The 18,738-nt window shown below is 46.6% G+C and overlaps 1 protein-coding gene across 1 annotated transcript in view; it reads right to left on the minus strand.

Annotated features, from left to right (window-relative positions):
- Window positions 1–5,675: 5,675 nt before the first annotated feature.
- Ttll8 (tubulin tyrosine ligase like 8) overlaps window positions 5,676–18,738 on the minus strand; it is a 40,078-nt gene continuing 27,015 nt past the window's right edge. The window contains 6 exon segments of the mRNA XM_052161168.1: window positions 5,676–6,281; window positions 6,940–7,375; window positions 9,113–9,168; window positions 9,170–9,360; window positions 11,669–11,817; window positions 16,827–17,013. Of these exon segments, the coding sequence (XP_052017128.1) occupies window positions 5,676–6,281; window positions 6,940–7,375; window positions 9,113–9,168; window positions 9,170–9,360; window positions 11,669–11,817; window positions 16,827–17,013 (1,625 nt within the window).

Raw genomic sequence — 18,738 nt, forward strand, 5'->3', positions numbered from 1 at the left:
AATTTCCGTAGACCCCCCTTCCTCAGAGGACTCTTAGAATTGCTATCAGAGAATACTATTTCAAATTCTGGGACAAAAAATATTGAAAAAAATAATAATAGCATCAGGAGGAAAGCTTGATGATGTGTCATATAAAATTGAACAACCTGTAGGGTGATGGTGGAACATGACTTTAATCCCAGCACTCTGGGAGGCAGAGGCAGGCAAATCTCTGAGTTTGAGACCAGCCTGGTCTACAGAGTGATTTCCAGGACAGCCATGGCTACATAGAGAAACCCTGTCTCGAAAAAAAACACAAAACCAAAAATATTAACAGCCTTTGTTTACCATGAGACATTGTTCAGAGGCCTTTGGATAGCTCCGTTGGTAGCTTGTTTGTCTAGCATTCCAAAGGCCCTCTGTTTTCTCTCTAAGCACTGTACCAAATTGGGCATGGTGGCACAGGTAGTAATCCTAACACTCAGGAGGTAGAGGCAGAGGAGTCAGGAGGAAAAACTGGGAGAAAAAATTCACAGTGAATTCTATAAGTACAAACCACATAGAAACACACACAGAGCATCTCTGAAGTGACATTTTGCAGAAGAGGAAGAAATGTGTAGTACCATTAGTCAGCAAAATTTAATCACAACTGAACACTTTCTTGGATCTACATGATAATCAGTAGATTGTTGATAATTCAGTGATTCCATAAGCTTCCCTATACATTTTTTTTTTTTTGAGACAGGGTCTCACTATGTCACTTAGCTGTCCTGGAACTTGCTATGTAAAACAAGTTGACCTTGAAGTCACAGCGATCCTCCTGCCTCTGTTGCTGGGGTCAAATGTGTTCGACACCACCTTTCTATGCATTGGTGGTGAGAAGTGTATGTTGCTTTAAGCACTATAAAAAACAGTTGTTTTGTTTTCGTTGGCTTGTTTTGATTTGTTTTGTTGGGCTACTTCCACAAGCTAGCATTGCTGGTATGCACAAAAACGTGCTGCAAAGACTTATGACCTGTCTTGGGTTCCCAGGATACACATGGTGGAGAGAAGGTTCCCGAAGGCTGCTCTCTGACTTCCACACTCTCACGTCATGGTACACATGCCCCTTCACCCAAATAAAAATGTAATACAAACTTTAAAAGACTGTCCATTCAATCCTCCAGTCCTCAGATGCACACACACACACACACACACACACACACATACATTCAAGCATGGGGAGTAGAGGGGGAAGAACAGGAGGGTAGGAGGAGGTAGGGTTCACCATTTGCAGCTTCTTATTACATTATAAAAATAACTCCAGGACTAAGGGTGTAGCTCAGTGGTAGAGTGCTTGCCTTAGGTTCACAAGTAGCTTTAGTTATCACCCTAAAATAGACCTGGCAAGTGGGAACCTAAATTGAGACTGGCCTCTGTGTGTGTGTGTGTGTGTGTGTGTGTGTGTGCATTTCGCTAATTGCTAATTCATGTAGGAGGGCCCCAGCCCATTATGTGCAGTACTATCTCTGGACAGATGGGTCTGGGCTGTATAAGAAAAACAGCTGGACAAGCCAGTGAGGGCAGGCCAGTCAGCAGGATTCTCCTTGGCCTCTGCTTCAGTTCCTGTCTTCAGGCTCCTGCCTTGAATTCCTATTTCCCTTGATGATGGGTTAGAACCTGTAAGCCAAATAAACTCTTTCCTTCTGTAAGTTGTATATGTGTTTTTATCACAGCCACAGAGAAGCAAAGCTAGCATGTGTGAAGTTCTGCCCCAAGCCCCGAGTTTACAAAAGAGCTCAGCCTTTCAGTGGTGGCACACGCCTTTAATCCCAGCACTTGGGAGGTAGAGGCAGGCAGATCTTTATGAGTTCAAGCCCAGCCTGGTCTACAGAGTGAGTTCCAGGACAGCCAAGGCTATAAAGAGAAATCCTGTCTTGAAATAACCAAAATCAATCAATCAATCAATCTCAATCAATTTAATAAGAGCCTAAATACAGGGAAGGGTGCAAGAATAAGATTTAAGATTAATTGGTTTATATATACCTGAGAACAATGAATAGACAAAATAAGGTCCTGGACAGTGCAGTAAAATAATTAAGAAGAAATAAATTATAATAATTTCAAGGAAAGAAAATTATCAGCAGATCTAATAATTTTGATTAAACTGTGCCCTGTTCCATTAAGTTACTCCCTATTGCATAAACTGATATTTCAGGCTGTGTCTTACTGTGAGAGACTCCAGTAAGCCACACTAGTGGCTTCTGATTTCATTCTGAGGATGGAGGACAACTTTCAGGCCAAGTGGGCACATGGGACTGGCACAGCCTCTGTCCGGTGTCCCCCACGCAGTACAGACTGATAAAAGTCTGCCTCGGGGTCTCAGTCTAGTTCTTTGCTCACCGTTGACTTGACCTACTCAGGCTGTCTGTCTGCTTGTCTTCCGGTCTTCCTGTTTGAATCTAGTTTTGCCCTTTCACCTCTACAGCTGTTCTCAGTCACATAGCTCAATGCTTACCCTTACCTAGCTTCTTCCCAAGTTTGTTTGGTTCCTTGTCTTAAGAACAATAGCTTCTCCTTGTATCTCTGACCCACCCCAGCTTTCAGGCTTCTGAAAACCCAAACTGACCATGCCTCTGAACCCTTTCCAGCCACTCTGTGACATACATGTGCACACACACACACACACACACACACACATTTTTTTTACATTGAATTTACTGTGTGCAGTGTAATGTGTGATCAGAGTCAATAGTAACAATTCAGATTGGAAGAAAAGACCAAGTGTCTGCCTTGACCAGGGTTATCAAGGAGATCAGAAGTATCTGGTGCATTGCAGTACGTGTCTGAAACAGCTATACTCTGAACTTATTGCTTGTTGTTCAAGAAATTCTGACAACTGTGTTGGTCTCTTTCTGACATAGAGTGCTCATGATAAAAAAATCCCACGAATCTTTAAATAAATTAAAAGAACTGACAACATTTATTCATATAATGATTTTAAAAGTCAATGGTATTTCTATAAAATGGGCATAATTTGCAGATACAATACAATTCCATCAAAAGATACCATTTACAAAGAAAATATGCAGAAAAAGAAATTTGCTGAAAAGGAGCAAAGAAAATTAGAGTTTAGGGTCTAGAGAGGTGTTTTAGTGGGTAAAGGCATTTGCCACTAAGCCTGGTAACATGAATCCAATTCCCAGGACCCACATGATGGAAAAAGAGAACATACTCTCATAAGTTGTCTTCTGACCTTAATCTGCACACACACACACACACACACACACACACACACACACACGCACACGCACGCACGCACTCACGCACGCATGCACGCACGCACACACTCCAAATAAATATCATTTAAAAATTTTATGTGTTTAAGGGTTGGAGAGATGGCTCAGCAGTTAAGAACACTTGTTCTTGCAGAGGACCCAGGTTCGGTCTCCAGCACACACATGATGGGTTCACAACCATCTATAACTCCAGTTCCAGGGGTTACAACAACCTTTACTGACCTTCACAGGCCCCACGCACATATATACACAGGGGCAAAACACTCATATGCATAAAAAATATCAAATGCCCATCTTTTAATATTTTTAAAGTATACACATTTAAACAGAGGCACTCAAGGATAAGCAAATGGACAGACACACTGTATTCATGAATTGTAAGGCTCAGTGCGGTAAAGTAGCCAGCTCTACCCTGTATACAAATATATATTTGTATATACTGATATACAAGTTCAAATTAATGCCCTCCAAAAATTCTAAGAGCATTTCCCATGGGTGTTTGCTTGATATTGATTACCTGAATCTGTACTGTATGCGAAAGTACACTCCAGGACAGCTCAGCCATTTCCAAGGAAGCAAGATAGAGAGAACTGCATAAAGCAATAAGGCTGTATACAGCATGAAGACATTGGCATTGACCTAAGGTGGGTGAGTCAGGCTGGCACACGCAGGGATAGGCCTATGTGTGTGAGCACAGACCATGTGGTAGAGGTGAGCACCTGAGTAGGGAGGATTTCCCAGAGGGGTCTGTTGGGACTCTAACCCTGCCTCACGCTAAAGGTGATCCAATTCTAGGCACTGCAGTTGCGAGCAGACACCGGGGCTATTGTTATGCTATTGAGTCCTTCATCAACAAACAACAACAACAAAAATCACCAAATTTAGAGATGTTTCTTAAATTGATTGTATTAAAGTTAAGATGGTTTTACATAAAAAGTAAAAACACCAGGAAGAAGTGAAAAGACCATTTATAAGGTAGGAAACATTTTTTGCAACAAAAAAGCAAAAGGTGGGGTGGTGGTGGAGGGAGTCTTTAACAGAAACTATGACAGTTAAGAGAAAAGTGGGACCTAAGGTCCTTTGGACAGTTGACCAAAGATGCAAACCAGAACATTCTAGAAGAAACCAAAGTGGTTGCTAAATATGTGACAATAGATACTTTTCATTTCACTATGGAGTGGAAATATGCAAGCAGCTTACTAATACTTCACAAGAGGCGAGAACAGCAGCGTCGGGGGCAACAGTTGATGGTGGGGTGCTGGCCAGAGTGTGGGTCAGTACAGTCTATACCTACAAGAGGAGTGAAATATGGGGAAGCATCCTTCCAAATTTATGTCCACCTGGAAACCTTCCTTTTCAGAAATACAGTGTTTGCTGAGGTTATCCCTGAACGAGGTCATACTAAAATGCGGGTGGGAATCTAACACAAGGATTGCTATCTTATGGGAGGATACTCTAAACAGACCCATGGAAGGCAGATGCCTGTGTGAAGATGGACCCAGGAGTCACCAGTCACCAGAGATCACTGTGGACACCAAGAACTGTAGGAGGAAAGACTGTCTCTAGGGGTCGTGGCTATCAGAATTAAACTTCCCTTTTTAGCTACTATTGTTACTTTGTTACAGACACTCACTCCTACAACTTGTTAACTAGAGCTGTTGTTTCTGCTAACATTTCCCCATGGGAAGAACTCTGTAGGTGTGCAGCCCCAGGATTCCTAGACACACATTGGCAGAGTTATCCACGCACGATGGCTTAGGCATAGGTATGGAGGCTGACCCAGATGCTCCCCCGACCTCGTCAGGCAACACACACCTGTGTCCACCTGACACACATCACATGCCATCCTTGCCAGTAAGGTACAGTTGCAACGGTGGCGGTGGGAGACCGTGCTCCAGATCTTCCCATCCAGAGACAAGAAGCGAGCAAGAGAGCTATAGACAGGACCAGGTAGTGGGAGGCAGTAAGAGAGAGAGACTCGCTAGGTAGAAGGATACAGCATGGGGACACACGCATCCTTTAACAGAGAAAGGTTGGAGCCTCAGCCGACGCTCTCTGAACCAATGCCAGTTATCGGGTGCCATGTGAAGTCATGGGCGTAAACACAGCTCAGGAATTTCACCCTGTATCACGGATATATCGGTGCCATCTGAATCTTCAGACAAGTGTGTGCAAGAGTTCAGCAATCCTTCCACCTTGCAATGCCATGACACTTGATGCTGCTTGAGCACTATAACCCGACCCTGGATCCCTGCTCTATCTTAGAGGAAACAAGTAGTACTGAGGAAACCCCACTGGGACTATAGCAACAGGACCCAAAGTCTGCTCTTCACCTTGGCCAACATTACACCGCAGACCCTAGTGTCTGGCCAGGTCAGTGACAGTGTGCCCCCGCACCTCTTTGCTTGTGAGATCCTCTTAGGGGATACCCCTGATCCAACCCTGTGCCCTGTTTTGGAGAATGCAGCTTGAAGGTCTTTTTTGAGAATTGGAGTGGAGCCAGAGTTCCTCAAATACAATGGGACGAAAAGGCGAAGACTCCCTGTGGCTCCTTGGTGCTGTGGGTGGTGGAGACTGGGGCCTCGGCGTGGTGGTTTTCACATTCTGCAGCAACAGGGTGGGGTGCTGTGCACTTACTAAGTTTACCTCTGGGTGTTTACTGGATTGGACTCTGGTAAAAGTGTTCTTGGAAGACCTACTGTCTACATGTTGGTAGTTATTGACCTCGAATGCATAGGAGGGCTTTGCGGGACCTCTGACCTCGGCAGCCATTACTGGCACCGACCAGGTGGTTGAAAGTACCTTTGCTTCTTCCCGTTTCCAGTCCTGTCGCATGCTCGTTCTGGAGGGCCCGATCACTGTGTCCGGCAGGGCCCGGGCGCTCCGCACTTTGGGTGGAGCTTCTACGAGTGATTCTGAAAAGCCGAGGTTGGCAATGGGCGGCATTTGCTTCTTAGCTTTCTTCACACTGATACCTTCCACACAGAGGTCAGACCCATTGAACGGTGGCAGCTCCACAGCAGGCTGTGAGAAGAGGTAGCCCTGTCAGGATTCCTCCCTGACTCAGAAACCAGAACCTGCGGCTGGAGAGTCACGTGGCTGGTCCCATGCCAAGCCACCTGCCATACCTCAGAAACTTTGTCTGTGGGCCCTTCTTTCAGGAAGAGCACCCAGCTTGTCTTTCTACAGGTCCATGGGGCAGACAGAAGCCCAGAGGCAAAAGCCTCAGTCTTGATCCCTAGACTGTCAGGGAGGGCACTAGAGAAATTTCAGAGAAAGGATAAGGGGCCCTGAAGAGAAAAGTCTAGAAGGGCCCAGGGGTTGTGGGACAACCCCAACTATTCAGGCAAGGGGCTCTCCCATTACCCTTAAAAGCTGGAACATGGAGAAATAACAGGTAGACAGACTGGAGTATGAAGGCCACAGGGCCCGAGTGACAGGGCTGTCCAGGTTCTGTGTCTAGAGTAAACCTTTTGCTAGGTGCACACAGAAGGATAATCTTGGGGCAGATCAGCAGACCCAGGCTCCTGACAGTCCTGCACGAAGCCAGGACCACTTTGTCCAGACCCAAGAAACAGGATTTGTGCGACTGACAATGAGGTGTCTGCCACCCAAAAGCCCAAGCCCACCCACCGTGTGGACAGACGCTTAGCAGGCTAAGCAGGGTAGCTGCTGTCCTCACCTGCCTCCACAGAAGCTCAAAGTTGCCGATGTCACAGTTTCGGTCCAGTTTGCGGTCCACCACCACCTTGATGGTGTCCTCCTGCACCTGGGCGCAAAGCTGAGCTGTGACAGGAGTGGAGGGGTGCATGGTGGGGCTGGAGTTGATCTCAATGAGCCAGGGCTTGAAGTCTCGCCCCAGGATGAAGTCGGCTCCATAGAGCTCGAAGCTATTCTTACGGGCTTCTACGTGGTCCTGGGCCACCCTCATGGCATTGGTGACAGCTCTTTTCATAGATGGGTAGATGATGCTACCCCACGTTCCTCCACGGCCCCTCTTCTGCAGGTACTCCTGGAAGCGGGTGCTGGTCCACATGTTATGGCAGGGTAGCAGTGGACTGCGCTCTTTGTCGTTTTTGAGACGTCTCTGGATGGAGTTGTTACACAGGTGGATGGCGCTGCGGGCAATGTCCTTGTGAGATTGGTGTATGCCAACAACCATCGCAAGGAGCCAGTGCAGTCTCCCCAGCTTGCCCTGAAGTCACAATGCCTGGTGCAGGGTGGCTTCAGGAGGCCTGGGACTGCTCTGTCACCCTGAAGAAACATGGACACCCCGCCCCCAATCCCCAACCAGCCTGGGGAACAGCACAGATTGTACCAGGACATAGCAGAGGTCCACTGATGCAGAACCAACCACGAGGAAAAAAGAAATCTTCCCGTGCCTCAGTTTCTCCACATGCACATGTCTGTGGGAGCCTGTGAGCCACCTACCTAAAGTTTCCAGTGATTTATCTTTATACTCCCGCCTAGCTCTGTGCAACTTAAAACTAGTGCCTTTAAACTGTAAGACACTGTTTAGAACTAAGGGGATTTTCATTCCAGCTGCAGTACTGGGGAGGCATGCCACACTGGGAACCTCCATTCAGTTCCAGACTGAGGCCCACTCCACAGACCTATGTAAAAAAGGTGAACACTGGGGCTGGAGAGATGGCTCAGTGCTTAAGAGCATGACTGCTCTTCCAGAGGTCCTGAGTTCAAATCCCAGCAACCCCATGGTGGCTCACAACCATCTGTAATGAGATCTGATGTCCTCTTCTGGGGTGTCTGAAGACAGTGACAGTGCATTTATTTATAATAAATGATTACTTTTTTAAAACGTGAATATTCAAAAGATACAGCCACCTATATGATAGTTTTCAAACTACTTCAACTTCTGTTTGTACAGCTGGGTTACACCCATTTTCAGCTGGGAATCTCCCATCAGCCAAAGCAAAAGAGCGTGTATAATGTTGCCCAGGCACAGTGTTCACGGCCTAACAGCTCAGCTGAGCCCATGCGAAGCGGCTGCATGCTCTTCCTGGACTCCATTTGCACAGTGAGTTTCTAGAGCTCACTTTATAGACTCCTTGTCTGGAGGCAACACACAGACAGCGGTGCTTGCCTGCAGCTCTGCCCAGCCCCCTTCCGGGTTGTGACCTCATAGGTGTCACTCCAGGTGTGCCGAGGTTAGCGTTTACCCAGCAAAGTATCAATTGAGCAACACCTCAGCCTCCCAGGATTCCAATTGGCTGCCTACCCTAGGGCATCCAGGTTCCCAGTCCTGCCTGCCCAAGTGACGATCTCTAAGAGGGCCTCAGTCTGGAACTGGATAGAGGTTCCCAGTGTGGCATGCCTCCCCAGTACTGCAGCTGGAATGAAAATCCCCTTAGTTCTAAACAGTGTCTTACAGTTTAAAGGCACTACTTGTTTAAGTTGCACAGAGCTAGGCCGGAGTATAAAGCTAACTCACTGGAAACTTTAGGTTTCCCCTGGAAACTCATAGGCTCCTACAGACATGTGCATGTGGAGAAACTGAGGCACTGGGAGATTTCTTTTCCCTTGTGGTTGGTTCTGCATCAGTGGGCCTCTGCTATGTCCTGGTACACTAAGAGGATCACCACGGAGAGGAAGCCCTGGGTCATCATCCCTGAGGATTCAGATGGGCTCTCAATAGCCTGCCCTCACTGGAATGTGTTTGTTAATCCCCGGAACCCTCTGAGTGTTTTGAGCCTGGTAGCCCTGATACCCTGATGCTTTGTCTGTGATGGGTCGCCTAGAGGATTCAGAGCAGCAAAGACCCAGGGTGCCTGATCTACACATCCCAAAGGGCCTCCTGCTAGGTGCTTAGAGGGAATATGGAGTGCCCCACTGCTGACCTGTCCAGCTTGTCCAGGGAGAAGCGCTGTGTGGAGAAGCGGAGGTAGCTCTCTTTTGTAGAACCAGATGGTTAGGGGATTCCAGTCTGTGACGAGGAACCACTGTCTGATGTCAAAACTTGGTGTCATAGATGAGCATCGGTGGGTCTCGATGTACTTCTGGACCACCCACTTGTTGTCCTTTGTGCTCTGGTTGTCCGTGGCTACCAGATCCAGGATGTTCTCCACACGGTCCATGCACACAATATCTCCAAGAACAAGAAGTGGTACCTTGGCCCACTGCAGCACAAAACCGGCCCCGACACCCCACCCTGACATCGGTCCAGCACCAAGAGTCTGCAGGACTGGTGGGGCGGGGCAGATGTACACCCAGGGGACCAAGTTTACAGTTGGTGCTGACTACCTGTTCAGCTCTCCCACTGTGGAGCCAACCCTACACTCCAGGCCACTTGTTCTGCTCTCCTGCTATGGGGCCAACACATACACTCCAGAGAGTACACAAAGATTAGGGAAAGACAGACCAGAGAATCAACTCTGTGTTGGGTCTGGTATGTTCTCTGAGCAGGATCACTGGAGACAGTAAGGGTTAACACTACAGGAGCAACCAGCCAAATGGGATAACCTTGGCACAGGTAGGGGTCTTTAATTCCTCCCCATTGGTTTTCCTTACCCATAGGTAGACTCTATACTTTTCCAACTTTGGCCCTGAAGTGGGGTCTGCCTGACTCTCCTGACTCTCTCCTCCTCCTGAGGCAGGCAGGGAAGGAGCTAAATGTTTCATCGTGAGCCGTGTAGGGTTTAATGTCAGAGACAGAGCCTGCTGCTTACTTGCCCCAGCTATGACAATGTAGGACAAGATCGAGGCCACAAGATAGAGCACGCTTGCAATCTGCCAGGAACATGTTTCTGCTGAGGTTTGGGGGGGATCATTCCACAGCACCTATGGTCATCAATTCTGATGATAAAAGCAGAGAAAGGCTTCCAGTCGCAGGGTCCACCAGGCACAAGGCAAGTTATCACAAAGCACATGGCTTCCGTGTTATTTGGTTATGGCAAGTTGAGACCTTGCCTAAATTTGAAATGAGCAGCTGGAGTCACCTGGGAAGTCACCAAGGGTCACCAGCACTAGGCAAGATCGCAGGCGTTTGACCTACACGTACTGAGAACCGCACATCTGACAATCTACAGGAGAGTATCCCCGAGGAAGGAATCTTCAGTGGGAGGAAGGTATGGCCTAACGATGAGAGGAGACAGAGGCTTCTTAGGATGGGGAGGGGGCTGAGCCCAGAGCCCAGGAAGGAATGCAGCTACAAAACAAGGCAGCAGCATCACAGGAGAATGGAGGAAGCTCTTGACTGTCTGCAGGGCACCAGATGAGAATGGGCCACATACCGTTTAGGAAGCAGAAGAATTCAGGATAAAAGACCTCTAGGACTGGATATGATAAACCCACACATTAATAAAAAAAATTTTAAAAATATCATTCCAAGCACCCACGTGGGGTCTCACAATCACCTGTAACTCCAGGGGTTCTGACACCTTTTGGCCTCCATAGACACCAGACACACACATGGTACACATAGATACATACATGCGAGAAAAAACCCACTCATTCTCACAAAATAAATAAATCTAAAAAAGTTTTAAATCACATAAATAACCTGTGAATTGAAAAAAAAACTTTAGGATAAGTCAAGAGACCAACAGGATATACAAACTAAAAAGTCTGTTTAAATATCACAGAAGAATAGAGCACCCTTTAACGGAGACAAGAGGATGTAGCTAATGTCATACAGAGGAAATTTGGTAGCCGTAAATATTTTATTATTTTCCTGGAAATAAATAAACTTAGCATTTAAATCAGAGACAAGAGAAAAATCCCTCATAAGGAAACCGAGACCATTGACCTTGGAAACAAAAATAATTAGGAAAACCACACATGTGCATATGCTCACATACACATGCACATATATCACACATGCACACACATACACACACCACCATACACATGCATATGTGCACATATGAATATGTGCACATGTGCATGCGTGCATATCATTAAGAAAGAAGACAATATAATTCTGGCTACACTTTGGGCAGATGAGACAGAAGTGTTAACATGTGAATAACTCACAGGCAAATCTTATGAGGTACTTGGAATTTGCCTCTGAGCATGCTAGGTTTTTACAGGTAAATTGTACCCTGGATCCAGGGGACAGGAAGTACATTGAGATGAAGATCTTCCACACCTCTTTAGAAGCTAAAATAAGCTTGTTGCTACGATCAAGGTAACACAAAAACCAAAAACAAACAAACAAACAAACAAAAAAAACTCCAACACTTTGGGGTTGGTTAACTAGTAGATACAAATGAGAAAATCTAAGCTAAAGCAGCAAGCTCCAGAAGAGCACGGTGACAGGACCTCTCTTCCTCTAGCACAGCGTGGGCACTTGTCTGACCTCAGCAGCACTCCTTGAATCTCCCTCCACCCTGGAGCAGGTGGCTGTCAAAGTTGGGAACTTGCATAATGGGGAGGGCTCTGCCCAGTGAACTCACCTCGACCCCGGGACTTGGCTGCAGGCTTTATGATCCAGATGTTCCGTATCCCATCAATCTCTGTCTGAGGGTTCACAGAACTGATCTTATTCAGCAGAGCTTGGCACTGCGCAAAGTAATTTTTCGAATCGGTGATGGAAGCATTGCCACTAAAAAGCAAGATTCGGAAAGGGCGTGAGGCTCCGAGAGACGGCACTCAGCCCCACCGACTGGTGGAGGCCTCTGCTCCAGGACAGGCTGGTGGCTATATGGCAAGAAAGGGTTAAGGGCGGCAGAGGATGCCTACCAATTGAGGATACCTAGAGTCATGGACTTAGAGGCTGAACCTGGATATTGTGTGTCAAGAGGTAAGGACCATAATCCCAGCATGATAGTGAATGCCTCTGATCCCAGCACTTAAGGGCAGAGGGGCAGAGGGGCAGAGGGGCAGAGGGGCAGAGGGGCAGAGGGGCAGAGGCAGAGGCAGAGGCAGAGGCAGAGGAGCAGAGGCAGAGGCAGAGGCAGGAAGATCACTGTGAGTTTTAGACCTGCAGATTTAGCACAGCAAGTTCAAGTACAGCCAAGGTTTCACGATAGAGACCCTGTTGAAGCAAGCAAACACCCCTCACATAGGGATCGTCTATATGGAAAAGGACAGCAATTCAATACCAAAGAAAAGCCAGAGATGGGTGGGTCTCGGTGTAAAGATAGCGCCTACACTGTTGTCAGAAAGGTCCTTGGAAAGGAAGCCAAACTGCAGTGGGGACGTACCTGTCCATAGCAGCAGCTTACTGTCCTGTGAGCATGACTGTCAACCTGACCCCATGTCCTTGTTGGTGACTTCAGGCTTGTAGGAAAAGGCCTGACTTAGAAACCAATCATAATCTCAGGAAATCAGGGCAGGGATCAGTAGAGATGTCTGAGCAGCTTTTGGAATTTGAGGGCACACTACTGGCACCTGGGAGAGAGAGACACCCACCACAGTACCTGTGGCGTCTCTCAGGTTCTGTAGGACCCTCCACATGTGGGCAGACCCAGCACCATGGAGACTGTTCAGTGCAAACTCCTTGACATTGTTATCCTGTGACTGCTAAGCCGCAATTCTGGCTGCAGCCCTGGAGGCAGAAGCAAGGGTTTGGGGAAAAGAGGGGCAACACTTAGGAGAAGGTAAATAATGGTAATTTCTTGCTAGGTGGGTTAGAGTTTCAAGACAGCAAGAGTCCTAGTGGGGTCAGTTTCCACCTACAGGTGCAGGAATCAGGTTGGCATGAGATGGCGCCATCTTGCCTCTCGCTGGCCAGATACCAAGCAGGGCCCACTCCCCTGGTCTACTGGATGTGAGCTTCCTCTGCAGATGTCACATGTTGGCTATCTCCATAATGATAGGACTGTTCTGTCACAATCACTACATGGTGCAAACAGGTACAAACGGCCTGCAGTGTCCCCGCAACACCATCTGGTCCATAGAGTGGGGCCAGGCTAGTGTAATGGGATGGTATTATCAGCAAGGCCTGATAACATGAATGCCTTTACTACTGTGCTCCAGAGAGACAAGTGTTTTGCTGTCCCAGTGGGAAGGAAGCCTTATGACCTCTTCCGGGACACTGAAGCCTGAGTTCTGGAAGTCACCCCTGAAGGTGAGCCATCACTGGACTCAGCTGTCACCGCCCCATGTTACCCGTGTCACATAACGAGAGGATGGAAGTTGTAAAAGTCAAGCAATTGCTGAAATAGGGCAGGAGCCTGGCTTGCTTTGGAACCAACAGATGCTCAGAGTGTAGATCTATCTATGCTCATCCAAGAACAGACAGGAGGATCCCTGCAGGTCCCATGAAGTGTAGCCTCTTAGCCTTCTGGGTCCTGACACACAAGCGTCCATATTGGGGATCTGCAAGTCTTCATAAGAATCAAACGGGGCCCCAAGGCTCTCCATGGGTTATGGCATTTCTATGTGGGATGTCACAGCAAGGCATCACAGAGCCTGCTCACCGGCAGGGTCTACCATACCACAGGGAGCCCAATGCTGCCACCTAGTGGTGAAGTCTCAGGCTCTTTTTTTTTTTTTTTTTTTTTTTTGAGTCAGGGTCTCATGGAGCCCAGTATAGCTTTAAACTTGCTGGGCACAAGAAGATGACCTTGAACTTCTGATATTCCTGCTGTTGCCTTCTGACCCCATGTCCTTGTATGAACTGTAGTAGATCTGTCTCTCCCAGGTGCCAGTACGAAAGCTACTCAGACATCTCTACTGATCCCTGCCCTTATATCCTGAGATTGTGATGGCTTTCTAAGTCAGGCCTTTTCCTACAAGTCTGAAGTCACCAACAAGGACATGGGGTCAGGCTGACAGTCCTGTTCAACCACAGTGCTCAGGGTTTTAGGCACAGGTCCCCACCTTTAGTTTATGAGGTCCTGGAGAATGCACTCAGGGCTTCAAGTATGATAGAGAAGCACTTTAAAAACTCGGCATTTAATTTGGTTTATTTCTTTCCCATAATTTATTGTAGCTAACTCTGCAGCTTTTAAATTTGCACCTCAGTTGGACTTGTGGACAGTGGCTCTGTCTTTAGTTCTCGGCTTCTTTTTGAATCCTCTTCACAATGCTTTCTGAGAAAAACAGTTCTTAAGCCCATGCAAAGCATTTTCGTCAACTCTTCCCCTATTACTTGTAGCTAATAATTTCCTGTGTTAGTGGCTAATAAATATGAAGATATAATCCACGTCATTCAGGATGAACTGTCTTTAGAACGACTCATATAAGGGGTAAGACTCATTTACTCTTCCTGAGGAGAGTAGCTAGAGAGTGGGTGCCTCGTTTGATGGATTAAGTCATGAACACACACTGGCTAAAGCACTGTCCTAGTGTTAGACAGATCAGTGGGACACAGCACACAGCCAGGGACAGACAATTGCATCAGAAGGACTCTCGTGATCGCAACAAAGGAAACGACCAGGTAAGAGCCGCACAGGACACAGCATGGCACACATGCATTTGGAGTCCCGGAAAGAGAAGAGAGAGAATGAATGAGAAACAACGTTTATAGAAATATCAGCCAGAGTCCAACTCTGGGAGAAAAACGTCAACTCATAAGATTCCCCACACACTTAAACAAGGATATACAAAGAAAAATATTCCTAGAAACATAATGAACAAGGTGCTAAAAACCAAACACGAAATCTTAAGGCATCTGGAGAAAAAGAGGAGAGCCGAAATACTAGCCAAAAACTTCTAAACAAAACACCACGAGCCCGAAGACAATAGAATAACATCTCAACAGGGACAGCAGCGTATGTCTGCAAACTGAGAACTCTGTCTCGGAGAAAACATCTTTCAAAAATTAAAAGTTTTAGGCTGTTTGAGATTGGAAAAAAAAACAACAACAACAAAAAACAACTTACAGGCTGGCTCAGTGAGATGGCTCAGTGGCTAAGAGCACTGGCAGCTCTTCCAGAGGTCATGAGTTCAATTCCCATCTGATGCCCTCTTCAGGCAAGCAGATATATATGCAGCAGAGTACTCATACATTAAATAAATGAATGAATGAATGAATGAATAAATGAATGAATGAATAAATAAATACATAAATACATAAATAAATTCATAATTGTGTTTCATAATGCCAAAATAAAGTTGAAAGACATTAAAAAAAAGAAAAAAATCTTACTGGAGAAAGTTTTCTATAAATAGACCATTACTAGAAAATATATTAAGGGATTTTTTTTTCTGAACCAAAATAATGGCTAATGTACAAAAATGAAAGGAACTGACTATTTAAAGCAAACAAGCATGACTTGTGCCTTTCCAAACATAGGAACTAGAGAGAGGGCTCAGAGGTTAAAAGCACTTAGTGCTCTTGGGAAGGATCCAGGTTTAGTTCCCAGCACCCACATCAGATGACTCACGACCCAGTAACTGTAACCAGAACTCTACACTTGATCTTAGCCAAAAGGCCGAGAAGCGATGTAACCAGAACTCTTAAGTCCAGGGAACCTGTGGGTACCGAAGGCACCTGATCACACACTCAGTCAGGCACACACATACACATAAATATTTTTAAAAGGAAATAAAAGGAAGATAGTCAGAAATGAACGACAGGAGTGTCAGGAACAGGAGGCAGCAAACTATGTACTCACGTCACGCCGCCATGTTTTGTTTGGAAAACAGTGAAGATTCTAAAGACGAGTAACAAAACACAAAGAAGGTTTTGGGAGCAGTGACTGGTGCTAGATCCTGTCTCCAAAAAAAAAAAATTTGTAATTTTCAGGGTTGGCTTGAAAAATAAACAGAGTCTCGCTATCTTCCCCATGCTGGCTCCAGACTCGGTGCATAGCCTAGTCCAGCCTGGGGCTCATGCTCTTCCTGCCTCGGCCTCCTGAGTGCTAGGATCACAGGAGTAAGTCAACAGAAAAGAGGGAAGAGAGAGATGAGAGAGGAAAGGAGCAGGGAGAAGAGAAAAGGGAAATGCGTGATATCAAAGGGAGGGAAAGAAGGGCCAAAGGCTGAAGACACCCAGGATGGTATGAGGGGCACCACAGACCCTTGAAACGCATATTGCCTCCCTGGTTTTGTCCCTCTAGGGCCCCTGGGTTGTTGCCAACCCCTCTTTTCTTGCTGATGGACGCCATTAGGGATGGAAGGCCAGAGGAGAGCAGGGCAGCAGCACCAGCATGTGGGCTGTGGTGGTGAGGGGAGACCAGCACCCCGACAGTCTCAAGGCCAGGGAAAGCACCTCAGCCCACCCTTACTCATCACTTAGCGCCTTCCAGGCCCCGGGCAGCACAAACTTACCAGGGCTACTGTGGGTCCAAGTGAGCTCAAGACTGAAAAAACTTGGGGAGATGCAAAATGAGATGGCGTCCCCTAAAGACACCCACAGGTGTTGACATCTTTTTAACAAACAACAGAAGGTTTGGGTACCGCAACAGCCAATAGGCACCCATGATACCCCAATAATATTAATCAAAAGGTACCCCAGGACTCAGGAGGCATCCCAACCTCAGATAAGTTAGATAAGTACCCTACAGATACCCAGACAGATGATGCCCATGCACTTGACAAGCATTCTAACATCAAGGCAAGTGCCCTCAATACCCAGATATGTGCTCCAGCACCCAGACATGCATCCCAGTGTGCATGCGCAGTGACCCCTTCTGGTGCCAAGGCAGCAGGGTGGCATCTTACTGAACCAGTAAGTAGTACTGCTGTGTCAGGTCATTCCATTCCTCCTCAGACAAGGCCTCGGTGCTGGTCTCCGATACGTCGATGTCTTCATGCTCTAGCTGTCCCAGGTAGGCCTGGCATACCTTGCATGCAGTGTCTACAACCTGTCCTGAGAGGCTTGGCAACTTGAGGTCAGGATTCTCAGAATCTGGAACCCAAGCACATGCCCCGAGTGTGATCTCTGCCAGGGGAACAGAGGTTGCTTCCTGTTCCTAACACCTCTCCCTGAAGCCACCCTTCTCCCTGGAAGGTAATTCCTCCCCTTCAGAAGCCTTGTCTGTCAGTCCCACTGTTCAGTGCCACTACTGCCATCAGGAGCCCATACTCTGATGGGCTTGGCTGCCATGATGGAGAGGAGATAGTATATTTTAAACTGTCATAAAGAGCATGCTTTCTGATCACATGCTCTGTGACCAGACCTGTGTGGCTCTGATACCCGTGAGCCCTTTGAACTGCTATGATTGCTAATTCCCATTTCTACAGAGCTTCTTAGACCACACAGAGGTTGTTGGTAGGTCCTGGCACCTGAATCCTTACACAGTGTCTCATCCTTCTCAACCTGTGACTCAAGACCAGTGTTGAGTTTCGGAAAGTACAGACTGAAAGCAGACTTCAAGGGGTCTCAAGAATGTGGCCAACAGGCTGAGACTCCGCCCTGGTTAGCTGTGTAATCCTCAGGGCTGCAGCATGCCTTACTAGACAGCTGGGGGTGGGGGGTGGAAAAGAAAAAATTAAAAAAAAAAAAAAGGAGAGGGAAGATACAAGTGATCAGATCCAGATGAACTCAAGGCTAGTCTGGGAAGGGAGGGAGTGACGTAGGAGGCAGAACATCAGTAAAGACAGCATAACTAAAAAGCACCAGCTGCCAACTGCTTCTGACTGATGTTACATGCTACTTGGACTGGTTGGTTTTGTGTGTCAACTTGACACAAGTTAGAGTCATCAAAGAGGAAGAAGCCTCAGTTGATCCAGTAAGGCATTTTCTCAATTAGTGAGTGACCAGTAGGGAGGGCCCAGGTCAGTGGTCATTACTCGGCTGGTGGTCCTGGGGTCTGTAAGAAAGCAGACTGGGTAAGCCCTGAGGAATAAGCCAGTAAGCAGCATCCCTCCATGGCCCCTGCATCAACTCCTGCCTCCTGGTTCCTGCCCTGCTTGAGTTCCTGTCCTGACTTCCTCCAATAACCTGGAAGTGTAAGCCAAATAAACCCTTTCCTCCCTAACTTGCTTTTTGGCCATGGTGTTTCATCAAAGCAATAAAATCCTGACTAAGACATTGCATCTAGTAAACATGCTTCTCAACAGAGATCTCAGTCTGGCCATAAAACATGTCAAAATATTCAAAAGAACAGAAAACATAACATGCCCCCTAACTACAATAAGCGTAAAAGTAGATATCAAGAAAAGCAGCTGGTCTACCTAGTGAGCTCCAGGACAGCCAGGGCTACCCAGTGAGGGTCTGTCTCAAAAATAGTAGTAATGACAATACACACGGTGAAAAAAAAAGCAAAAGAAAAATTTCAATTATGTGAGAATGAAATTACAACTTATAAAACTTCTGGGATGGCACTAGAGTAATGCTTAGAAATTTATATCAGGGGCTGCTTATAAAACTAGTTAGAAAGAGAGGAAAAGAAAAGAGAAACTCATATGGAAGAAAATATAAAAATTAGAGTAGAAAGTGAAAATAGGAAAACAATAGGAAAAAAAACCCTAATAATACCCAAATCTAGATTTTTGAAAAGAAAACAATAAATTAATCCCTAGCCAAGTTAAGAAAGAGAAGAAACAAATTACTAGAGAGGGGACATCATTATAGATTTCCCCCTTGCCTCTGATTTTCAGCAAGTAGACAGACTAACAAATGCTCTAAGAC

The sequence above is a fragment of the Apodemus sylvaticus genome, chromosome 17, assembly GCF_947179515.1.
Source record: "Apodemus sylvaticus chromosome 17, mApoSyl1.1, whole genome shotgun sequence".
Taxonomy (NCBI): Eukaryota; Metazoa; Chordata; class Mammalia; order Rodentia; family Muridae; genus Apodemus; species Apodemus sylvaticus.